Below are 26,047 nucleotides of genomic sequence, written 5' to 3'. Positions count from 1 at the left end.
TTTTAGGGTAGGTCTTATTTTTACTATCACAAATTTGGGAGAAATGGTTTCAAATTCAGCTCACCCATCAATCTGAGCATGTCAGTGTATCACAGTTGCAGTTTTATATGTAAAATATGGTGACATACCTTCAAAAATTTTGCAACAAGAGTTGTTTTCTCATCTGCAGTTTACAGATATTACAATCCAATATATTAAAATATAAGTAAAATAGTGGCATAGGGAGAACAAAATGCCAGTCTTAATGCCAGCCTTTAAAGTGTACACATATAAAGTGTACAGTTGGGGCTCTTTATTTGCAGATGTACCTCACTGCAGATGCCAAACCCCCGGATCGCCCCTTGTAGACCTCCCAGATACATCCAGAACCTTGTTCTGATCACACCTGGGAGATTTTTTGAGCCTCTAAGAGATCATGCCTGGATGCATTTTTTTAAACTTCTGGTTAAACCAGAAGTTGTTGAAAAACTGCTCTGGGTGGCTTGCTGAGCCTGGAGAAGCTGTGCACTCTCCAAAGCTCAGAAAGCCACCGGAGCTGAGAGGCTCAGAACAGCTCCGTTCGCATCCAGAGCAAGGCTCCGGTCACGTTCAGAGCTCAGATGGGCTCTGAAAACCAAGGATTTTGTTATCCAAGGTTTTCAGTATCTGTGGGGGTGGGGTGTGTGTCTATGAATGGATCCCTCACTGATACAGAAACACCACCAGTATACCAAAATTACAACTTAAAATTTACAGAGCAAACAGGTAGTTTAATTTATTTGGAGACTCATCAATCTCAAGTACTACATGCAACTCCTTAAAGAACTCCTGGGTCACAGAAACCAAACAGAATACAGGATGAGTCCTAATGGTCTTTGGGATTTTGGCGAGTTATATTACTGTAATGGTAAGGGATACCAAAACACAGTGCTTGGTGATAGAAGAGAAAGTATCCAAGTTTTGTATGCACATACACTGGAGAATTGGCATGTCCTTGACTGGTAGGGAGAGTTCCAGTCAGTCAGGATGGTGTCAAGCAAAAAGAAAGCTTGCTGCGTTTTGAAGTACACAAAAAACAAGTCCATTATAATGGTTCAACAGCAGTTTCATGCTAAATTTCCTCTAGGGCTCATTAAGGACAAGGTATTTGCGACACCCCATCTCAAAATGTAAAGGAATTGAAAAAACGCATTATAGATATCACTCAGGTGGATCAGGCAACACTGATGTCAGTATGGGCAGAACTGGATTACAGGATAGATATTTGCATGTCACAAAGGGTGGACACATCAAGCATTTGTAAGGTCTGTAAAAAGTTTGATCATTTCTCTTTCCATTACCACTATGTTACCCTCTTTCTGATGAAGTGGTACACTAAAACCCTGAAGACTATTATGACTCAACTTGTATATTTTTCTTTGCCAGCATTCAACTTGGGTAGACAGCAACTGTTACCCTGCACATGCCTGATCCTGTCTGATCTTAGAAGCTAAGCAGGGTCAGGCCTGGTTAGTATTTGGATGGGAGACTGCCTGAGAATACCAGGTGCTGTAGGCTTATACCATAGTCTTTCCAGACTGAAGGTTGCCAACCAACCAACTTGGGTAACACACAATATACAGCTACGCTCCGTTCTGTACTCCTGCTCCAAAAATGACAAAGTTTCCCTCCTGTTTGGCCAACCCTGCAATGTGTATTCATACACAGCTAAAGTCTGCATGTGAAAATGGGTGGTTGTCCATTTGATTTGATTTATTATAACTTTGAAATCCTCACAAATGCAAATGGTCAAGTTAGGCTAAGCCAGTGGTTCTTGAACTTTTCCAGCTCACGCCTCCCCTGATCCTTGTAGCTATTGGCTCCCCATTACAACACCTCACCTCAGTTACCCCCAAAATGGGGATGAAGGTGTTATAATTATACACTAGAAGCAAAAAAAAGCTGCCAGCACTCTGAGGCTGCAATCCTAACCACACTTACCTGAGATTAAGCCCCACTGAGCAAAATAGGACTTACTTCTGAGTAGACCTGGTTAAGATTAAGGGAGGGGGGGAAGTGATGAATTTTCTGGGGGAGGGGAAGACTTTGTTTTGTGTGCATCTGCTAATTGCAAACTGATGCAAGCTGAGACCCAGAGACTGTGGCTGCAATCCTAACCTCATTTCTTGGGAGTAAGTCCCATTGAACACAATAGGACTTACTTCTGAGTAGACCTAGCTAGGACTGTGCCTTTTTTCTTACAGTAGCAACCAACAGAGTACCCCCTCCCCCCCCCCCAAAAGGGGCAGGAGGTAAAAGGGCATGGCTGAAAAGGAATGGGGATTTTTATTTTTAATCAATTTTTGGAGACAAAGCCATCAAGAGTGGCTTTTTTTTTTTTGAAGGGGGAGGAAAAAGAGAAAGGTGAGGATCCTTCCTTAAGCTGACACAGACCCCAAGCCTATGTAGGTCTGCTCAGAAGTAAGTTCCATTTGAATCAATGGTGCTTACTCCCAGGAAAGTGTGGAAAGGATTGCAGCCACATACAGCAAGATTACAACTCACCCCAAAGTAGATGGGGGCTGCTCACACACATACACCCAGCATGCAGATGCCACCTGTTTCCCCCAGGCAAGATGGAGGAATGCAGGCTGGGGCATTTGGACACCCCCCCCCCCACTAAGACCACTGGCTCCCTCCTTCACTGAGCTGCAAACTCTACCCTCCCAGTTTGAAGCCTCTTCTCTCCTCCAGCCGTGACCAATCCCAGGATGCCCAGGGCAAGGGGCACACTGGGAAATGTAGTCCTTGTGCGAGGTTGCATATGGAGATGCGGCACCTGGAGAGATGAGATGCGGCACCTCTGCCTGCCTACCCAGTCAGCCTTCTCTCCTACCTCTCCCACCATGTTTCACATGCCCTCTCAGCCTCACGCTGACCCACTTGATGGAAGATGGCAGGCAGGATGACCAGGGTAACATAGCATTTGAGTAAAAGCAAAAGCCACACTGCAAAAGTATAGAAAAACACAGAAGAGGCTGTTTGACTTCATTTAAAGGAAAAATTGTATTCTCATAGAGCTGCTTAGTTGTAAACACCTTGGAATGTAAATAGATAAAATTGCTAGGTAACGAGCAGATAGGCCCCAACTTGGCAGTCTTAGGAAGGACAGTCTGCCTGTGTTCGTTTATAGTTTAGTGTAACCAACATATATGGGGACATAGTAGTCATTAGAAGTAAGTCTTAAGCAACCTTTGCTGCTTGATTTTAGAAAAGTCTTAAGAACAGACAAAAGCTTTAACATTGCAGGAAGGCTTCACAGGTGTTTCTATGTTGACATTAGCATAGGAGAAAGGCATGCAGAGAGAGATAATGGTGCCAGTCGAAGTACACTGTGTCATCTCTCTAATCAGGATGGTATGGAGACCTGTCAAGGAAGTCCCTAATTGGATTGATGGATATGAGTATGGGATCAGTACTGGATAAAATGATATTACAGCATCCCCTGCTGGTTCTTGAAAACTTTGTAATTCAGTATGTTTAATTTCACTTTTTTTTTGAAACCTGTAACTTGAAACTCACCTATGAGGTGTCTCTAAGATTATCTCTAGCCTATTAAGAGTTAGCCCCATCAATGATGTACGATATGATCATGATGATCATCTATGATCTATGATAGCCCCATCTATGATGCCCCAATTCTATGCTTGGGATCATTAGAAAAGGTATTGAGAACGAAACGGCTAATATTATAATGCCATTGTACAAATCAATGGTAAGGCCACACCTGGAGTATTTTGTCCAGTTCTGGTCGCCGCATCTCAAAAAAGACATAGTGGAAATGGAAAAGGTGTAAAAGAGAGCGACTAAGATGATTACGGGGCTGGGGCACCTTCCTTATGAGGAAAGGCTACGGCGTTTGGGCCTCTTCAGCCTAGAAAAGAGGTGCCTGAGGGGGGACAAGATTGAGACATACAAAATTATGCAGGGGGTGCACAGAGTAGATAGAGAGATGCTCTTTACACTCTCACATAACACCAGAACCAGGGGACATCCACTAAAATTGAGTGATGGAAGAGTTAGAACAAGCAAAAGAAAATATTTCTTTACTCAGCCTGTGGTTGGTCTGTGGAACTCCGTGCCACAGGATGTGGTGATGGCATCTGGCCTGGACGCCTTTAAAAGGGGATTGGACAAGTTTCTGGAGGAAAAATCCATTATGGGTTACAAGCCATGATGTTTATGTGCAACCTCCTGATTTTAGAAATGGGCTATGTCAGAAGGCCAGATGCAAGGGAGGGCACCAGGATGAGGTCTCTTGTTATCTGGTATGCTTCCTGGGGCATTTGGTGGGCTGCTGTGAGATACAGGAAGCTGGACTAGATGGGCCTATGGCCTGATCCAGTGGGGCTGTTCTTATGTTTTTATGATGTCAAATCTTCAGCGAATGAGTAGAATTGAGGACAAAGGGCTGTGAGAGGTTTAAAGGTTAAGGACCAGCATTCAGAAGGGGCTCCACGCTTTGTGACATGAGTCCCATGGGCCAATTGTATACAATTCAAATAAAAGTCTGTGAACCTTCACCCTTGAGTACTGAGTCTTTCTGAGTTGCTTTCTTCAGCCTTGTAACACACCCACCTCGTTCACAGCTGCAGAAAAGCAGCAAATCAGCATTCAGCACAGGCAGCAGAGCAGAGCAGCCCCTCTCCCCGAGATGCCTGGCAACGCCCCTGGAGGGTAGCCATGCCTCACCAGGGAGGTGGGACACACAGATTGAATACCTCAGGGCTAAGCCACTGACACAATTAGGGCTGCCCATTCTGAAAATGCCACAGGGGAGATTAGGCCATCTTTCATCAGTCTGTCCACAACAGCTTCAGTCTGCTCCCTGAAGGCATGTGGGACTGGTCCACCTTGAAGCGCTTTGGCTAGCTTCCCCTTTACATATAAAGTCTAGCTTCAATTGTCTGCATAAGCAGACATCAAAGACTTCTTTTACTGCCCACATTTTCCTCAAGTGACAAATTTCATCCAGTCTGAATTCTTTCAACCAAGTTCTGCCAAACAGGTTTGGTCTTTTTCCTTCTATTACCAGTCCTTTTAAGACCTTCTGATGTCATTTATATTTTACAGGAACAAACACAATCACAGGAATGAGTATAAGTATGCAGTTTCACTTTGGTCTTTCCCAGAGGCTTCAGACCTACTATAATAAAGAGACTTATCAGCAGAGTATTCACTTGTATCTGAAGCCCCTGCATCTTATCCTGGCTGATAATTTAACTTTACAATCATTTTGTAGGGCTCCACTTTTTCTTGTATTACAGGGAATATGCTATGGACCAACTTCCTTTGCCTCTTCCTCCTCCTCTAGCAGCATGTCCTCTGCTTCCCCTCTGGCTTGGTTGGGATCATTCTCTTGCACTTGTTTTGACTCTCTATTTTTGCAAAATGTCCGTTTTTTTTTTCATTTATAGCACAGGGATACTTTATGCTTACAAGCTGCAGCTGAATGTACTCTTCCACACACATACCTTTCTAAAACTCTGACTTTTTGTGGTAGCTTTTGTATTTTATTTACAGAGTCTGTATGAATTGTATGTATTTATGAATTGTCTTGTTTTCTAAATGTAAATCCCTTTTGCTACTTCCATAGCTGTTGCTAGTTGTAAGATTTTTGCCTAGATTTTATGCTTCCTTCTGCCAACAACTGTCTTTTAAATGTTCTCCTCATACTAACCACTCTCTTAGTATCTCAGATCTAGGACATCACCAAATGAGCAGTACTCAGCTTTTCTTGCTCAATGAAATACTTAAATGTTCTATAAAGTTTGGCTTTTGTGTATAATATTCTATTTAGATGTTTTGCAGATCAGCTAGACTTTTGTCTACTGGCTTCTGAGGCTGCAACAAACTTCATAAGAGGGAGTAAGTTTTGCTGTCAGAAACATAAATTTGTGTTTGACCTGATCCATGGTTTTATTTAAAAACAGTGGCCCAGCCTTTCAGTGTAATAGCTGCCAGTTATCTTTTTCTGGCTCAAACTCTTCAATTTTTCTGTAGGAAGCCATACCTAGATTTCTTCATCATTGCTTTCGAAAGAAAAAAAGTCTTGTCACATTATAAGTTCTTTTTCTCAGCAGGTCCTATGTAGACATAACAATCACAATTTGTTTTATTAAACAGTTACATAAAAATACCTAAACCATGATGGGTTGACCACAAACCAGACTGTACAACAGGTTTGCAAACCACAATTGGTAGTAATCATGGTTAAACAATACACCTACACCAAATAAACCTTTACCACAATAGTTTCCCAGCCTCTCTGCTTGAAAAGGTGACAAGCAAGCCTCACTTGTATATCTACTCTCTGAGAAGGAGGGCAGGGCTTGGTAAGTTAAATCATGGTTGCACTGTACATGAGACAACCAGGGTTAAGGAAACAACCTCATCTTCCATAAATGTGAAGAAGGGCTTATGACATTTTGGCAGGGACATGAAGTCAGGGAAGGCAAGAGAGGAGGAGGCACACCAGACCCAACAAGTTGTGTTTTGTTTTTTTTAAGTACCTTGCCTTTCTATGCTGCTCTTTTCTTCTCCAGCACATGTCAGTGAGTTAAGCTGCAAACACACACATACACCACAATACAGCTGGAGGCAGCTAGCAGCCAATTCACTGCAATCATGACTGGCTTCCAATGAAAAATAAACAGGGAGCCTGTGTTAGCAATCACTGGGGAAGTAGCAGACAGAAATACCTCAGTCAGACTGCAAACAGAAATAGGCAGGGCAGTTGGCTTCCAATGAAAAAACAGGCAGAGTACCTGCACCAGCAGTCACTGGGTAGGCAACAAGCATTACCTCTGTTCTGTGCAAAGAAAGCCATGACAACAGCAGGAAGTCTATGAGAAGGGACTCAGCTCTCTAAAACACCAGGGGAAGCAGTTACTGATCTACCTCAGGGGGCATTGTTGCCGAGCTTTCCCCAACTCTGAATGGAGAAAGAAAAGGATTTTTTTAAATTTTTTTTTGGGGGGGGGGAGACTTTCAAGGAAGGCAAGATCCACTAAGGGTGCAATCCTAGGTCACCCTTGGGTCAGCACAAGTCTTTGCATTGGCCCAGGAGGGTCACAAACATGCTGTAAAGGACGTTTGTGCCTCCTCTAGTCAGCTGGGCTGGTGCAGGGATGCGTGCCGGCCCGTGGAGGCTGAATCCATTCGCCACACTGACTCTGATAGAGAGCCTTGTGTCGGCCAAGCTCAGCTCTGGGGTGGGCGGGGAAGAGGTGGGCAGGAGGCATTCTGGGGCGGGGAAGGCAGGTGGGTGGGGACTGGGAGGCTGGGCCCCAACAGATATGCTGGATCGTAACCCCGATTCCTGAGCAGTGCTAAGCGACTGCAAGCCACTCCACTCTCCTCAGATTTATCCCCCTCTAGTGATGGTGCAAGTCCAAGGAGACCCATTGGGGCTGCAGTGGCTTACTTGGGTGTAAGGGGAAGAGTTTCTCTTTACCTCTGGTTGAGTCACTTTGGGCCCCTATCTTGTGCTGGAAACAGTGCAGGCCTCCTGGCCTACCTGTTCCAGTGCAAGATAGGATTGCACTGCAGGAGATTGAGTTTAAGGGCAAGGGGAAGAAGGTGTGTATTCATGTGACTGTGCCTCACTGTGTTTTGGTGCATAATTCATGACTGCTAAATGTTTTGAGAAAACTACTGTAGATACTTGCCTAAAAGGTGAGAATAATAAATAATTAATAAATCAAGCTTAGATAATCACCTGGCCTTATCTCTGAAGGCACTCAGGGGGCAGAGCTTTTCAACTGAGGAGAATGTTTTACAGGCAGCACTGGAGAAGCAATTCAGAGATAATTAGAGGGCCGTTAATCTCCAAGGCAACCCCTGGAAAGCTCCAGCCAAAGTTAACCTTTTCAATATTCCTGAGACTTCCACTGAATTCCACTGAATTGAAACAAGTCTCCTTCCTGCTGCAGCCCAATTCCGTTTTGCAAATGCTTGCATTTTGCATAGGTCTGTTTTTGTAAACACCAGGAGGTCATCCTCATTTCCATTTGAAACAAAGTCCCACGCTACAATTCAGTGCACCATTACTTAAGAATAACACCCATGGAAAGTAATGGGTTTGCTTCTGAGTAAACAGGGTTGCAACTATGTGCAGCAGCACTTGCTCATAGTCATTCCTTGCTGCCTGTCTCTCTGCTGTGAACTGAATTGCACAATCCCAGTTATGTGTTGTATGTTATATGTAGAGTTTCTGTTGATCACCTTAATACTGAGGTATTCAATCTGTGCGTCCCACCTCTCTAAGGAGGCCTGGCCAACAGGGGCATTGTGAGGCTTCTGGCGAGAGAGGTAGCCACAGCTGCTCTGCTTTGCTCTGCTCAGCTGCAGGTGCTGCCTCCTGATTTGCTGCTTTTCTGAGGCTGAGAAAGAGGTGGCTGGGGTAGCGTGAGGTAAGGTAGGTGGGTGGGGGGAGGTGGGAGAGAAGGCTGGCTGGGTAGCTGCAGAGGTGCCACATCTCATCATGGAGCTCTCTCCATGTGCAACCTTGCCCCAAAGACTACATTTCCCAGTGTGCCCCTCACCATGGGCATCCTGGGATTGGTCAAGGCTGGAGGAGAGGAAAGGAGAAGAGTGCCGAGGTGCTGCATCTCATCAGCACAGGGTGTGCTCCTGGCAGGCTTCAAACTGGGAGGGTAGAGTAAGTTTTGCTCCCAGGGACATCCTGAGGCAACTGGGGAAGAGAGGTGGGCACAGCTGCTCAGCTTTTCTGTGGGTGGGACTGGGTGGGCGTGTGAAACATGGTGGGGGGAGGTGGGAGAAAAGGCTGGCTGGGCAGCAGCAGCTGAAGTGCTGCATCTTATCAGCACAGGGCCTGCTCCTGGCAGGCTTCAAACTGGGAGGGAAGAGCAGCTCAGTGAAGGAGGGAGCCAGTCTGCTCTTGGGGGGGGAGGGTATCCAAATGCCCCAGCCTGCATTCCTCCATCTTGCCTGGGGAGGAATGGGGTGGCACCTGCATCTGCTGGGGTGTATGTGTGTGAGCAGCCCCCATCTACTTTGGGGTGAGTTGTAATCTTGCTGTATGTGGCTGCAATCCTTTCCACAGTTTCCTGGGAGTAAGCACCATTGACTGAAATGGAACTTACTTCTGAGCAGACCTACATAGGCTTGGGGTCTGTGTCAGCTTAAGGAAGGATCCTCACCTTTCTCTTTTTCCTCCCCCTTCAAAAAAAAAAGCCACTCTTGATGGCTTTGTCTCCAAAAATTGATTGAAAATTAAAATCCCCATTCCTTTTCAGCCATGCCCTTTTTCCTCCTGCCCCCCCTTTTTTTTGGGGGGGGGGTACTCTGTTGGTTGCTACTGTAAGACAAAAGGCACAGTCCTAGCTTGGTCTACTCAGAAGTAAGTCCTATTGTGTTCAATGGGACTTATTCCCAGGAAAGAGGGGTTAGGATTCCGGCCAAACAGTTCCTAGGTCTCAGTTTGCATCAGTTTGCAATTAGCAGATACACACAAAACAAAGTCTTCCCCTCCCCCAGCAAATTAATCACTTCCCCCTCCCTTTCCAAACCCCTCCAGGTGTGCTGCTAACAAACTTGGGGCACAATCTTAACCAGGTCTACTCAGAAGTAAGTCCTATTTTGTTCAATGGGGCTTACTCTCAGGTAAGTATGGTTAGGACTGCAGCTGCAGAGTGCTGGCAGCTGCTTTTTTGTTTCTAGTGTATAATTATAACACCTTCACCCCCATTTTGGGGGTAACTGAGGTGAGATGTTGTAATGGGGAGCCATGGCCAATAGCTACAAGGATCAGGGGAGGCATGAGCCGGAAATGTTCAAGAACTACTGCCTTAATGGATTTGATTAATGGTTCTCCTGCAGTGGTTCCCAGCCTTTTTCACCTGCATACCCCTTGGCAGCCAATTTCCATAAATTAATAATAATAAGCCCTCATCTACTCTGGGTATTCACCACAGTATTTTCTCTTTTTGTCTGTCTGAAGAACAGAAAAGTATGCGTTTTCACCGCTTTGCACCAGAAGTCTCCTGAAAAATTCTTGGCGATTGATCATTTTCCATGATTTTTCAGCTTTTTTACTGTGCAGGTTTTCAATCACTGATTCATACATAAATTGATAAAAAAATTAGCTATTGGTGGGGCTCTCACAGCCATCTAGCTAACCCCCTTCTTGCCTTGCTAGTCCTGCAAGGCATTCTGAAGCACTATTTGCCTTTTTCTGCCATTAGTCAATTCTTTTTCAAGCACCGCTAAAGGTTCTGTCAAGTGCCCCTGGGAGTACATGTACCCCAAGTTGGAAATCACTGTTCTACTGGTATGTTGTTTACAGTGCACTTACTTTGATAGTGAAAACAGGTAAAAATCAGACAAAACTATAGACACCCCCCTAAGTTTAACCAGCTGACTGATCTGAGAGTCATAGAAAATTCCATGATTTTGTCTCAAAAACCTGCCCTTGGCTTATCTGTGAGATCAGCTTATAGGTGGGTGTGTGCGGTGCTTGGAATCTAGCTCCATTTCACAGACCAAAATACAAGGTAAGATGTTAACACACTCAAATGCAGAGAACAAAAACTAAGTATCCAAAGCTCAATGGCAATAGATGTAGATAGTGAATATATTAGAGTAGATCTATGATGGGAAACGTTGTAGTGCAGAGGCTAATGAAGTGAGCTGAGCTGCATCCCTGTCACTTTTTGCATGAAAGGTATGTCACACTTCATGCATCCAACAATAACTATCGTACAATTAACCAAAACAATCACATCTTTCATAACTGAGGTATCTATATTCCAGTACCTTTTTTGGTTTTGGTCTGTCTCACTGAAGCCTCTGCAGTAGCACTGAACTGTTAGGCATTGCATTCAACTGTTGGCCTGCTTCTTAAAGGCACAGTACATAAGAAAATGAAACTGAAGGCCAATATGAACAGAACATCATATACAGAAAGGTAGGGAACACATCAGCTTAGTTCTATACCAATTTTATAAAGCGGACAGATAACTCATTTTAGGTGCTGGTAAAATCCTGCAATGTTTTAGTGGACCACTCTGTTATGTAAAAGAAATAAACTTGCATAACTTATACAGCTTGCAGAATTCAGCTTGCCTTGGCACCGATTTGGATTACATTGGCACAATATGTGCAAAGGGCAGATAGCTCCAAAAGCAGTCTTCTTTCTCCTGGGCTACAAGGCTGTTTCCCCCCATTTAGGGAACAGCTGTGAACAACCTATCTAGCCAGCTCAAACCTCCAGTTGTATTGGCTTCCACGTGCAGAGTAAGGCTGCCTGCGACTTGGGATTACAAAAGGCAAACTTAAAGTGTAGAGGACAAACAGATTGCATGTGTTCACTTTAAGTTTCTGTCTCATGGTTAATTTTCTAAAAAAGCAGTATGATTCAAATATAAGCAAGTAAATTTTGTTTTCACCATGTTACTGCTTCTGTTCTCCAAGATAAATCTTCCATGTTTGTGGAGACTAAGGATCAGGACCATCCCTTGGGTGGGCCCGTGCTTGGGCCCTGTGCTTGGAATGCATTTTTTTCAGGTGACCATTTCCCTTTTAAAGAGCTCAGTGGAGAGCTCTAACTCATTGGCACCTGATTGGAGCAATTGTAGCAGCAAGCCAAAAGCACTGGGAGACAAGAGAATTGCTCCTTCCCACATGTGGGCAGGAGCTTCAGCAATGAGGCAGCCCGAAATGGGTCTTCACACAGGAAGCTGCCAAACCAATCTTCCCCCCTCCCCACATGAGAGTGGGGACAAGAGAAGGCAGCAGCAGGACAGGGAAGGGAAGGGCAGCAGCACCTTCCAGCCACATGGAGCAACAAGACTCCATGTGTGACACCTCCACCACTCAATAGGATGCAGCAACTAAGCTGGAAGAAACCAAACTTTGACTAGGTACCCAAAATTATAGTATGATCCTTGGGCTACAGTCCTACCCCCACTTTCCCGGGAGTAAAACCCATAGACTTTAACAGGACTTACTGCTGAGTAGACATGCCTAGGATTGGGGCTCAGTGATGAGACTGCCCAAACAACTTTGTTTTCAGTTTTGGCACCACAGAATTGTGCATCTAATACGATGTACAAAACAGCCAATAAGGGGTCACAGTTTATTAACTTTGTGAATTCTAATTTATTTACTGATAGGTAACATGAAAATCAGAAAAAGATTCAGAAAAGAAAAAAAGTTGAAAATACTATGAAAATTTTTCTAGACAAATTTCTGTGCCCAATTCTGGGCACTTCATTTTAAGAAAGATGCTGGAGCTGGTTCAGAGGAGAGCAAAAAGGATGGTTAAAGGGCTGGAGAACAAGCCCTACAAAGAGAGGCTGAGGGAACTTGGTATGTTCAGCTTGGAGAAGAGAAAGCTGAGAGGGGATATGATAGCGCTCTTCAAATACCTGAAGGACTGTCATATGGAAGAAGGAACAAATTTGTTCTCACTTGCCTCGGAAAGTAGAGCTAGAACCAAAAGGTACAAACTGCAACAAAAGAGATTCTGATTGGACCTCAGGAAAAAAGTCGTGAGGATAAGGGCCGTGGACCAGATTGCCAAGGGAAGTGGTAGACTCTCCCTCACTGGAGATCTTCAAGCAGAGGCTCAACAAGCACCTGTTGGAGATGCTCTGGGAGAATATCTTGCTACAGGCAGGGGGTTGGACTAGATGACCTATTAGGTCCTAAGTATCACTTAAAACTACACTAACTACTGCAACAATAGAGTCTACCAATAGCAACTGTGTGAGTGTTAGTCAAATGTTAATTGTATTCAAAGAAAGGATGCAGGCAGTATTGAGAACAGTCTTTGAAAATGAACAGATTCTAATTATGATAGTGACACTGAAAATTATTTACATGATCCAGCTAACTGGCCAATATCTGAGGATATTGCCTCCGTGCTGCCTTGCTTTTGAACCAGCAATAAAAAAGCTCTTTTCTGCTATACCTTCCCTCAATGTGATCCATTTGGACCGTGGCATGCTGGGTAACGAACTCACACTGCCTTTGTAGTTCCAAGAGTAACAGCGTCCATAACACAGAAACCCCACCCTCTCTTTAGACCTCACTGTTACTTTGCTGAGGTGGGATGGGCATGCAAGGTGAGAGCAAAGATCGATTTTCACTGGCATTGCCCTTGCCACAAAGTACAGGAAAACAGTTTGTCACCAGTGTGACTATCTTTATCACTGTGAATTAGTAGCTGGGGATTTAACAAAAGAATTTTAAAAGTCCCTTGACAGCCAGGAATATTTGTTTATTTACGGAACAACAAGCAGAAGCAAAGCAATACCTGGAAGCAAAGAAATCCAATCTTGGAGTGAAAAACCCATCTGGGTTTTTCCCATCTTCCCAGTCTGGGAAGGCAAAAGCCTTCATTGTTAGAAACACAGAGAAACAGTATGGAGCCAGGTTTGCAATTTTAATTTTAGAAAGGAAGTCAAGAGCTTCTGCTGAGAGTAGGTTACAGTTGCTACCACTGAGAACCTGATGCAAGATTAACAGTTTTACTATTTGAGGAAGGTATTTGCTTCCAGGTAGGCTCTGCTTGTTGATCCATAAATAAAACAAATATTACAAAAGTCACCATAAATATCCTCTGCACTCTTTGTATGGAAACAAAAGCCCTGTAGGGTTGCCCTGGACATCTCACCCTTGAAAAAGTGTATAATACTGCACAATTTTTTTATCCTATGCAGTGTATAGGGGAAGAGACAAACTGCAAGTTTCCTCCCAATGAAATGTGTTTCTCAGATTACACAGGCCTACAAAATTGAAGGTCAGAAAAGTTTTTCCCAAAATTTATGGTGGTTTGATATAATTTGGGGTGCCGATTCCAAAAAAGGCATCTGTTTTGCCCTGTCTAGTTTTGGAGATACGGCATAGTTTCATTAGTGAAGGGTTAAGTGGCTTCCCCATGAGGAAGCCGCTTGAACCATTCACTAAAGAGGCTATGTCGTGTCTCCAAAACTAGATGTGATAGGGCAAAACAGATGCCATTTTTGGAATTGGCACCCCAAATATACCCAGGAATTGGTGTAACATTTAAGGAAGCAAAATGTGTGTTGGCCTGTGTTATCTGAGGACGAAGACTCAATTTCTGCTTTCGGCTTGCCCAGGAGGGGAAAAAAAAAATCTTCTGGTTAAAATGTTGAGCCTTTTGGCAAAAAGAACACAAGGTCTTTTTTGGGTTTTTTTTTCATTAGACAATTGTGCCTGCAATGCCACACAGCTGCATACTGGCATCAAAACACAGAACACACAGGAAAGGAGACAGTTTTACTGTGTCTCCAAAACTAGATGTGATAGGGCAAAATGGGTGCCATTTTTGGAATCGGCACCCCAAATATACCCAGGAATTGGTGTAACGTTTAAGGGAAGCAAAATGTGTGTTGGCCTGTGTTACGGTTAGCAGCTCTCCTGCCTGTGCTGACAAGTGGTGCAGAATGGACAAAAAGATTTCAGAAGCATAGGAAATTATGATAAACGAGATGATGATGCACTGCATCACCGAGACAATCTTTTGTACATTTTAACAAGTGTGGTTCTCTTCTTCTGTAACCTGATGGATCACAACTTTATGATGAAAATGTTGAAAGTGTTTCACATACATCATCTTAGTAATCACTGCAGCATTGCTGTTGGTACACCAATATTATCCCCCCTGCTGCAGGTGAAAGGAGAGGCTGAGAAATAGAGGCTTGCCTAAGGTCACATGTAGGCCAATCCAAAGGTTTTTTTTTTTTTTAAACACACTAAGGAATTAATCCCAAGTTCAATTGACTTGCAGTCAGTAAACATGGTTAGGACTGCAACCTTATGTGGTTCATGGCAGATGAGAGGCAAGATTTGAACTGTGAGATTTATAGATTCACAGCTCAGTCTTTTCACCACTATGCTACATTAGCTCTCATTTAAAAATGCCTCCTTCAGACCACATATCCTGCCCATCCCAGATACTGAAACAAAGAAGAAGAGTTATATTTTAAGACAGATGCCAAGCGTTCCTCTCATTTTTTACTGTGCTATAAAACAGTCTAGAAATTTCTGAACTGGTTGTAGAATATCAGCTCAACAGGAACTAATAGCATTTACACCTTCTTCTCCATGGGCAATCACTCCACAGCAAGAGAACAAGTGAACTGAGGTTCAAGTCTGCAGATCAGAGATAAGCTGAACAGAATCTCTGCAATTCGGGGGGGGGGGGAGCTCTAAGCTTACAAAACTAGCTAGTACATTATTCAATTTAGAAGGATAGGGAATGCTTTTCAAAGTATGTATTGTGATAATGTTAAACCAAAGGGAAAAAAGCAAGGATCATTAAATGATGATCAAGCGTAGACTGTTACATGAGAAGTCTAAGGAGGAAACTGCTGTTACATAAAAAACCATTATCAGTCTTTTATGGCTTTTCCAGGAAGAACAGAAATGCAAAAGTAAAGGCAAAAGCGACAGAGCAAAATGGCACATGGAAATGTAAGTGAAAACAGGCCGAACCCATGATGAAGTGATAACCCAAATTTCCATCCCTTCCTCTTTTGTGTGTGCATGCCCAAACCCACTTTGGCAGCAGCTGCTTTGTCTACTCTGTTTTGAGGAGAAAGGCAAGGAGGCAGGGCAACTGAAGAGCGCACGCCCCATGTCCTCTGCCACACTGGGTTCTTTTCTGCACCCAATATCACCTGGCCTGTTTTGAAGTAGCAGCCAGGCACAGACAGACAAAGTAGCAGAGAGATCCTGTTTCAATCAGAACAAAATTGCAACAGCCCCCCTGCATTCGTCTCCAGGATCATAGCTACAATTGTTTGCTTGCAGAAGCAACACAGGAGAAAGAGGAGAATTGCTGCCGTTCCAATCCTCTTCTTGCTCATTCACAGCAAGAGAGAAAAGACAGTGTGAAATGGTTGGTTGGGCAGGACAGATTCCCAGTCTCATGCTCAAAGCAGGGCCTCATGGATAAGAATATAAATTCAAGTGGAGATTTTGAACAATTTCTTTAGAACTAGAGGCCTGCAACTAAAGACTTGCCTGCTTCTTTCCAGTTTAATGAATTTCAGCCTTCCTCATCTTTGCAGATTCTAGCCAGATGCAACTTACCCCTCTCACTCACATTTTCTTTCCCCGCTGAACACCTTTTCCTTTAATCTTTCCCTTTATCCCCTCTCTTGAGGCTGATTCTCTCCTACTACTAAGGTACTGGCATGCTCCTAGGATTCTGTTCCCCCTTGGCAAAAGACAGATGCCACCCAGAGCAAAGTAAGAATTCTGGGTGGTTATAAAGACATTTGGGGTGGGGGAAGTGACCAGCCTGGGGGGGGGGGTGATGCTGTCCTTCTTGTCAGGCTGTGAAGTCAGACATGGAGGTTCTTTCATCTGCGCTGGCAAAATAGCTGGCACAGACTTGAGACGCCCTATTGTAGGGGTTGGGGTTTTCCTGGGGGGAAGGGTACAAAAGTGTCCATTTTGGCACCACTGCACCCAGCAGTGGCACCAGAGATAGGGTTGGGCTATTATAATACAGATTCTGAACCATGATGAATTACTAGATTTGAACTGAGGAATTTTGCCTAAGAAACTCATAAAGGCCTGTAAATATTTTATGTTCTTAACAACAACATCAATTAGGTGGACAGTTTGAATGAACAACTAGCACCAGAAATGGCAAACACGCATGCTCAAAGATGCTACAATTACACCATCACAATTTGAGCACATTGATCTGAGAATGGCAGCAAAGAGCAAGCTCATGAATCACTAAACATAGAACATAACCTTTAAGGTATCTTCCAGCTCTAATATTCTATGATTACGTTTGTTTATCTAGTCCAGGGGTTGGCAACCTTAAACATTCAAAGAGCCATTTGGACCCGTTTTCCGGAGAAAAGAAAACCTCGGGGGCCATAAAACCCTTTTGACATCTAAAATGAAGATAACACTGCATATATAGTTGTTTTTTTTTACCTTTATGCTCTTATAGGTCCCATTTTTATAACGTAGCCCCCTCTTGTAGCTTTTAGTTAGTTTTGTCATACATTCTTGTCCTGTGTTTTCAGATGCCTGGTCCTCTATGGCGGTTATGACATCTGCTTATCTTACATGGATACTAAAGAACTCCCCCCACCTTCCAGAGGCACCTTGCTGGAAGGAAAAAAGGACACAGACTCCAGAGGTGGGGAAAAGAAGAAGCCAGAGCTGGGGGGGAAGGTGGGGGGCAGCCACAGGCCAGCCTCTGCCCTGTCTGCCTGTCCTCCCTCACTCGGGCTGCAACCCTCTCCACACTTTCCTGGGAGGAAGCCTCACTGACTACTTGTGAGTAGACCTGCATAGGAGGGGGCTGAGGCTGCAGCCCTCCACACCTTCCTGGGAGGAAGCCCCACTGACTACAGCGGGGCTTACTTGTGAGTAGACCTGCACAGCAGTGGGCTGAGGCTACAGCCCTCCACACCTTCCTGGGAGTAGCCCAGGGACTACAGCAGGGCTTGCTCACGAACAGACCTGCAGGCTCCCACTCACCCGTCCTTGTGCTTGGCCTTGAGCAGGCTCCAAGGCTGCAGTCCCAGGCACCCTTTCCTGAGAGTAAGCCTCATCCCCTGTAATGGGGCTTACAACTGAGTAGACACGCACAGGAGCAGGCTCCAAGGCTGCAATCCCAGGCACCCTTTCCTGGAAATAAGCTTCATCCGCTGTAATGGGGCTTACAACTGAGTAGACACGCATAGGAGCGGGCTCCAAGGCTGCAATCCCAGGCACCCTTTCCTGGGAATAAGCTTCATCTGCTGTAACTCCCTCACAGCGCAGGCTGTGCGCCCTGGTACCGCTGCGCAGGGAGTGAGCCAGCTCTCCAGGTGCCCCCCTGCCCACAGAGAGAGGCTCTCCACTGGTGCCAAACTCCCCAAGTGGGCAGTGCGCGCCTCACCTTGCTCCTGGGGGTCTCCGGGGTCACGCGCTCTCCCTGCCCAGCTGGGGGAATGGCAGCTTCCCGCGCGAACCAACTGCCCAGAGGCGTTCGGGGAGCCAAAGCAGACAGCTGAAAGAGCCGCATGTGGCTCTAGAGCCACAGGTTGCCGACCCCTGATCTAGTCCAACCCCCTATTCAACAAGGGTAACTACAGCATCCTTGACAAACGGCCATCCACCTTGAAAATCTCTGTAGCAGCACCACAATTTTGGAAGTCCCTCACAACAGTATTAAGAACTGCTTGCTCCCTGGTGACCTTCTGATGGGGGCTGAAGACCCTTTAAAGTTAGCCTTCTCTCTCTTAGGCAGGGATGGCCAAACTGCAGCTCAGGAGATACATGCAGCTCTTTGACAGATAATGTGTGGCTTTCAGAAATATGTTGGTGAGTTCCTTTTTGCATCACAGTTAATATAAAAGGTAAACAACAAGTGTTCAAGTTTTTAATTATTTACTTGGTATAAACTAAGAGTCCACCGGATTAATACACCTTAATGTTCCTGGTGAGTAAATATATATAAAAACTTAAAAGCTTCTTAAATATTGTAACCCTCAAACATCTCTCTTGTAACTCTCAAACATCTGAAGTTTATTGTATGTGAATCTTACATTAAACAAATTTATTTTAAGCACTCATGCTCTGGCTATCCCCTCTATTTCTGCTCTTTTATATGCATTGTATTTTTATGCTTTTGCATCCTTGTTAATTTACTGTTTCAGCTTCTTATATTTTGTATTTTTATTGGTCATGAACTGCATTGGACATCTTAGTTTTTAAAAGGGAAGCAGCATGTAAATCTTCTAAATACTGTAAATAAACAAACCTCTAATGAGGGAGAGTCAGCAAAAGTAAAAAAAAAAAAAAAAGAGTGTTCCTGTACCAGATAGCTGTTATAGTTTGGAGATTCTTCCTCACGACTAGCCTAAATTACTCCCTTGTAGTTCACGTATTTCTTTAAAAGTTTTCTAATCACTTTTCCAATGCTCATAGTTTCAACCCACTGTTTCTAGTCCTGCCCTCAGGAGTCACAGAGAGTAAAACCTTCTTCCATGTGAAAGCCTCCAGATACTTGAAGAGGGCTGTCCTATCTCACTTTCTCTTCTCTAAGTTATACATACCAAGCACTTTTACCTGTTCTTCATAGGACAGTTTCCTGATCCCTTACCATGTTAGTTGCCCTTCTCTGAATCCACTCGAGTTTATCAATGTCCTTGGCACCAAAAACTGGATGCAGTATTCCAAATAAGATCTGACCAGTGCAGAACAGAGTGAAAATATTATTTATCATGATGTGGACTCTGTTACCCTGCAGATGCCTGATCTCCTCTGATCTTGGAAGCTAAGCAGGGTCAGGCCAGGTTAGTACTTGGATGGGAGACTGCATGGGAATACCAGTTGCTTATACCATAGTCTTTCGAGACTGAAGGTTGCCAACCAACAATGTACCTCAAAAAGCATTAGTTTTTTTTACCACTGCCTCAACTTGTGGTCCACTAAGACACCTAGTTCTTTTTTACACAGGGTGGTGCCAAGCCAAGTTTCTCTCATCATGTACTTGTGTCTCTGATTTGTTCCTACATCGAAGACTTGTTTTAAAAGATACCGGGTGTCTAAAAAAAATTAGATACAGGTCCAACCTATACACAGATTTGACACGAATGGCCACTGCAAATGAGAAGGAATGTGCTGATCCCTGGAGAAGGGGAAAAATTCCATCCCTTTAAAATCACAGCTGAACCAGGCAAAGGTGGGTGTCCTTGGTCCTCTGCATTTCTAATTGCTGGCTGCCTCTCTACAACAGTAAGAAAAGCTGTTTTTAACCCACAATTGTAAAGGGATGCACTTTTTAATTTTTTTAAACTGCTTTTATTTAACACATTTTATGGTATCAGCAGGGAGTCCCAGAATCAAACCCCTGAGGATGTTGAGGCACAACCTTATTTCATTAGAAGCAATGGAGGAGCAAGAAACCTGGAAGATTGAATAGAAAATGGATGCAATTACTACACACAGGCTGCAATTCAATGTACAATTTCATGGGAATAAGTCCCAATGATTGAACATAGTGGACTTACTTCTGAATAAACCTGTATAGTAGCGGTTCCCAAACTTTTTAGCACCAGGACCCACTTTTAAAATGACACTGTATCAGGACCCACCTAGCTTTACAAATCAAAAACAAGTTTCACTTTACCACCTGCTCAAGCCTCTGATTTTATCCTTTTTGCTATAGTGGGGGAGAAAGTTTCTGGAGCATTTGTTGAGCTCCACATTCATAGGATGGGGACCATTCTGGTGGCCTTCCACTCCCCTTTTCCTGGCCTTTGATAAGAGACGAGGCACAGCTGCTTACTTGCAAGTAAACGTACACATGTGGCTCGGCTTTGCTTTCCACAAGGCTCAATACATTTTCCTTGTCAGTTATCAGCTTGTCAGTTTCGAGACACACCAAAAATCAGGTCGCAACCTACTGGTGGATCCTGATTCACAGTTTGGGAAAAACTGGATTGCACTGTCAGAGACTCAGATTTCATACAAGTTCGGTCTGTTAAATTATTTCAGTCCTTTGTCCCATAATTTCCTTGGGGTAGTCAGCCCTGCTTTGTTTAAAACATCATCTTGATTCCTGAGAATCAGAACTGAGAAATTCCACTGAACTCAATGAGACTTATTTCTGACTATAAATGAATAGGATTTCATTGTAAATTAACCAACTAAGGAATCTGAGCTTATTTATTAAATATAACTGCAATAATATTTAATGTTTTAGAAGTATGGACGTTTAACAGATCCTACAATTCTAACTTAATTGTGTATATAAACAAGATCAATAGGTCACTAAAGTGTGTAACAGAATAACTTGCACATAATCAGTGACTCCTATACACAATTATGAAATGTTCAAAATCTAACCAAAGATTACACATTGCAAAAACTCATATAGTTGAGCTTTGTCCACAAAACTAAAATTTACTTAAATTTTATACATCACAATACAAGTATCCGGAATCCATAATACATAATCTGATTATAGGCAAGTATTGGAGTATTCCAATGCTTATGCCATTTCTGCCCCAATGCTGCATACACACAACAGGAACCAAATGCGTACACCTGTGGGTCAGGCAAAAATGAGTTGAGTGTCACTTTCTTTGTGCTACAAGATTCTAAAAGTAATCAGGATCACAATCCAGAACTGCAATGAATCGCACTGTTGTTGTTTCTACCCAGAGTGATCAGGTACATAAACTTACCAGACCAACATCTATGACTAAATCATCAAGGTGCATTCTTAGACAACAGAAAAGTCACTCCACACCTTTTTGGACTTGGAGTTCACCTCAGTATCAACAGTTCCAACTAGAAGTCTCCTGTTTACCATGGGAAAGGGCAGCCTGATGCTTAACTATGCAAACCAACCCAGCTAAAGCCTGAAAAACAATTCAGTCCTGAAGTGGCAGCCTCTGTAGAAGATCCAGCCCCTTTGGCAAGCATGAGACAGGGAAGACTGGCTTTTGCAAAGCTCAAATTATACTTGATCCAAGACCAAGGCCCATGAGAGGGGGGTAAAGGGGGTAATTTGTGCCCAGGACCAGGTCAAAAACAGGGCCCAGGAGTCAAAAAATGGGGCCCAGAAATTTCCTGGGATCTTATATTTCCAGACTCACTGACCACAGGGGATGCTGGGGAGGCATGAGGCGGCAGCTGCTGTTGCAAGCCACATGCATGGGCCTGGGAATGCATACATTCCTGGGGTCACACTGGGAGGAAACTGGCCTGCTACAGCAGCTCTTAGGCTTGTGAATCTGCTATCGTGAAGGAGTGGATAGGAGCTCAGGGACCCAGCTGCTGGGCTACAGCTGCTGCAGAAGCAAGTTTTGGTCACACAGGACACTGCCCATTCTGGTGCAAGCCTCAGTATGGTGAGGCTCATTTTCTACAATGATTTGCTCAGAGATTACAGCGAGGCGAGGCTCTGTGTTACTGTGCCTGGCTACCACCCTGCACAGGCAGGCAGACTGGGCTCCGCATTGGGAAGCCTGGTAGACCTTGGCTCCAAAGTCTAACCTGGCTGTTGCCACCTTCCCCACGAAAAGTTTGTCCCCCGATGACAATCCTCCCTGCAGGCCCCCGCGCTGCCAGTGGAATCATCACCGGCACTGACAGCAGTTCTTCACCAGGGCGAGGAAGAAGCCTGCCCGCCCGCCCTGCCCTGGAGTCGCGCTCAGGCCGAGCAGAGCAAACAAACAAGGCGGTGCGCGGTCCGCCTCAGGCACAGGGCAGGCAGGCAGGAGGGAGCGACTCCCGGGCGGCGTTGTTTACCTGGCAGAGGGCGGCCAGGTGCGCTCTGAGCGGGGACACGCACGGGCGGCGCCTGGGCCCCCTCGCGGGCAGCGAGCGTGTCCGGGGTCTGGGCTGCGGCGCGGCAGGGGGTCGCTGCCCGGGCGGACCTTCGGGGGAAGGCTCCCGGAGGGTCGTGGCGGCAGGCAGAGGCGCCCGCTCGCGGCCGCCCCGGGCAGCAGGAGGGCCGAGCGCGGAGACGCCCCCCCCCTCTCGCGGCCGGACTCACCTGCAGCTCCACGCTGACTTCGGTGCCATCGAGCAGCTGCACCCGGCACTGCAGCGGGGGTTTGCCGCTCGCCGCGGCCGCCTGGATGTGATACGCCGGCGCGGCAGCTGCTCCCAGCGGCGAAGCCGCCGCCGCCGCCCCCCTGGACGCCCCGTCGCGCTCGTCGCCGTGCCCGTAGCGCTGCATGGACCGCCGCCCGAAGGTCCTGCGCAGGAACCGCAGCATCCTGCGCGGCGCTGAGCTGCCGGGGGGCTCGGCTCGCGCGCACCCCCAAGCCGAGCCCCGCCGCCCGCAGGAGGCGGCAGCCCCGAGCAGCTTCCCCGCAGCGTCGCCGGCCGGCCGGGCGGGAGGGCGGCACGCAGCGCCAGACGCTGGGCGGGGTCGTCCTGCTCCCCGGCCGGCCCTTCCCTTCCCCGCTCGGCTCCGCTCCGCCTTCCTTCCTTCCTGCTGCAGCGCTGCGCAGAGCCGGAGGACAACCTGTAGTGGCGGCGCTGCTCGGAGAGGCGGGGCGGGGCGGGGCCGCCCGCCCGCCGCGAGGGACTAGCCGGAGTCCCCTCCTCGCCCGGGCCGCGCCGCCTGCGAGTCTGGTCGCACCTGCCGCCTCGCTCCTCCCCTCGGCTCCAAGGTCCCCCTGCACGCCGCGCTGCTGCCGTCGCCTGCCCCGGAGCCGCCTCCGGAGAACACGCTGGGAAGGAGCCCCGAAGCTTGTACTCGGAAGCAGGTCCCGCCGATCAGTGGCCCTACTTCCAGGGCACTCCCGCAGCTGCAGAGTCCCAGCCCCATCCTGTCCCCACGTACCTGGGAGGAAGCCCCATTGACTCCAAGTCTTCTGAGTAGGCCAGCCTGCACTTCACCATGGAGGAGACCCGCAGAGTAAACAGCAGTGCGCCTGGGAGGAACCTGCAGGTGTGTTCAGACGGGCGGAGTTCCCAAGCTGGAAAGGAAGGGACGTTGGGGGGAGCAGAGCTGCACTTGGACACCTGATGGGACACAAGAGACCCATTGGGAGTGCATGAACACCCCGTCCCTCCCTCGCTCGCCAGTCTGGGGAGGCAAAAGAACTACCATCCCGGGCCAGTCTGGATGAGAGAAAAACTTCCTACCTGGCCCTCACGATGAGTGACCAGCTCCTCTCAGACTGGACAGCCATGACGTCATCATGGCTTGTAACTTGGGGTGGACTTCTCCAGAAATCTGTCCAATCTCCTTTTAAAGGCATCTAAGCCAGGCACCATCACCACATCCTACAGCAAGGAGTTCCACAGACTAATTACATGCCACAGACTAATTACATGCCAATAAAGAAGTATTTTCTTTTGTCTGCCCTAACTCTTCCAACACTCAATTTTAGTGGCTGTCCCCTAGTTCTGGTGTTGGTGAGAGGGAAAAGAGTATCCCCCATCCATCCCCTGGCTTGCCTGTTCTATGCAAGATGAGATTGTGCCCATAGAAGAACAGGCCTTGCTGATGGAGAATCATTTCCTCTTTTAATCTCTATCTGACTTACAGTGCAATCAGATCTTGTGCTGGAACAGGCAGGCCAGGACACCTGTGCTGTATCCAGTGTAAGACAGGACCCCAGAGTGGCTCAGTGGATAAGGGGAAACTCTTCCCTTACCCCTGGGTAAGCTGCTGCAGCCCCAATTGGTCTCCTCAGACTTGTGTCACCTCTGGAGGTGGCATAAGTCCAAGGAGAGCGAAGCTTGCATCTGCTCTGCATTGCTTGGGAATGGGGGGTGGGGCTAGGGTCCAGCATATCTGCCTGGTCCCAGCCCCCACCCACCCCTGTACCATTCTCTCCCACCCCAGAATGCCTCTCTCTCACCTCCTCCCTGCCCACCCCAGAGCCTTGCATTGGCTGAGCTCAGCCGACACAAGGCCCTCCCATGAGGACAGCGCAGAGGTAGGAGCATGGGGAGCCCTGCAGAAGGCTGCACAGGACTCCTCCGTGCCTCCTGGAGGCTGCAGCAGCCCAATGTTAGTGAAAGTGAGTAAAAAGCATCTCCCTTGTCCCCTTAGTGACGCAATCCTTGGGATCGCCTCACTGCCCTGGCCCCTCCCCTGCAAAGACTTACTTAGGGAGCAAATCTCCTTAAAAGTTTGAGAACCACTGAATTAGGGAATACATCTAGCTAGTAATCATAATGCCTTACTTTGCTTTTGCCTGTTTGCAGTCATTCCAGCTCATGTACAAAGTCTCTGGTTTAACTGCAACAGTTTTGATTTAATGAGATTCCATAGCAACCCAGCTCCATCTGCTGGTGACAATTATTATTGCAACTTTTTTGAAAACTTCTATGTTTTTCTGCCATACTGATCTCTTCTTTATATGCTTTTCTTGCCCATTTTGTTTATTATTATCCCTTTTTGGTTAGAATTTTAATAAACTGTCTATATTTTAAGCCTGGGTCTGCCTAGTTCCCTGGGTGACCAGATACAGTGGATAACAAAATGCCTATACCTTTAACCATTATATAGAAGAGGGAATTTTGGCAGGTGCAGTTCAACATGGAAGGATTTAAAAAGGTGCACCTGCCAAAATTCCCTCTTCTGTACAAAGGTTAAAGGTATAGTCTGTCCTCCATTGTATCTGGTCATCCTGCTAGTTCCTGGCATGGGAGTACAGTGGATTTTCACTTCTCACTCTGCCAGTGTTTCTTTAATAGGGACCCCTGAGATTCAGTATTTTCGTGGGAGGGTCTTTTTGCTCAGATGGCCCCCCTCTGTCTGACCTTATCACCTGGATTAGTGGCAGTGGATTGCATTCTACCAAGACTTTTCCCCATTCAGCTGCATGTCCGAACAAGAGAGTAAGGGGAGCAGGAAGGGAGTGGGTGCGCTAACCAGTAGCCATGACTGCTATGAATCAGGCTGCATATACTGAAAGCCCTGTCTTTCTACTCTGACATGGCATATAACCCAAGTTCAGATCAAGGGCTGAAATCAGCAGTAATGGAACTAACAACACCTTTAGATCTGTTGGAGACTCCTCAGGCAGAGACCTGCTTTTTGTCTGCTACAGCATAAAGTCATGATGCATGTTCATGGTACTACACTGATAATTAATCATGCCATTTCTCAAGCTGTTAAGTATCCAAGAGGAAAATCAATTACCAAAGTTATGTGTCCAGGCATGTTGAGGATTACACAGGCCTACAAAATGGAGGGTCAGAAAAGTTTTCCCCAAAATTTATGGTGGTTTGATATGAATTTGGGGTGCTGATTCCAAAAATGGCATCCGTTTTGCCCTATCACATCTAGTTTTGGAGATACGGCAAAGTTTCATTAGTGAAGGGTTCAAGCAGCTTCCTCATGAGGAAGCCATGGTGTAGGCTTCCTCATGAGGTAGCTGCTTGAACCTTGAAAGGAGGCAGTTTTACTCTGTGAGGACTGCTACCCACCAGTGCTACTAATTCATGTTGCCAAATGGCTGTGGGACTATATAGATAGGAGCTGACTTGGCTCAGTGGCTGAGGTCACCATGGGCTGGAAGTAGAATAGGTCCCACTCTAA

At 46.1% G+C, this 26,047-nt stretch overlaps 1 protein-coding gene and 1 pseudogene across 1 annotated transcript in view; one reads left to right on the top strand and one right to left on the bottom strand.

Annotated features, from left to right (window-relative positions):
• Window positions 1–22,759, bottom strand: part of LOC136651492 (band 4.1-like protein 4B) — a 72,931-nt gene extending 50,172 nt beyond the window's left edge. The window contains exon 1 of the mRNA XM_066627948.1: window positions 22,535–22,759. Within this exon, the coding sequence (XP_066484045.1) occupies window positions 22,535–22,759 (225 nt within the window). The remainder of the gene's footprint in view (window positions 1–22,534) is intronic.
• On the top strand, window positions 1,417–1,536 carry LOC136654584 (5S ribosomal RNA; annotated as a pseudogene).
• Window positions 22,760–26,047: the final 3,288 nt, after the last annotated feature.

This window comes from Tiliqua scincoides, chromosome 5 (genome assembly GCF_035046505.1).
Source record: "Tiliqua scincoides isolate rTilSci1 chromosome 5, rTilSci1.hap2, whole genome shotgun sequence".
Classification (NCBI taxonomy): domain Eukaryota; kingdom Metazoa; phylum Chordata; class Lepidosauria; order Squamata; family Scincidae; genus Tiliqua; species Tiliqua scincoides.
This window is presented reverse-complemented; position numbering and strand designations above follow the sequence as displayed.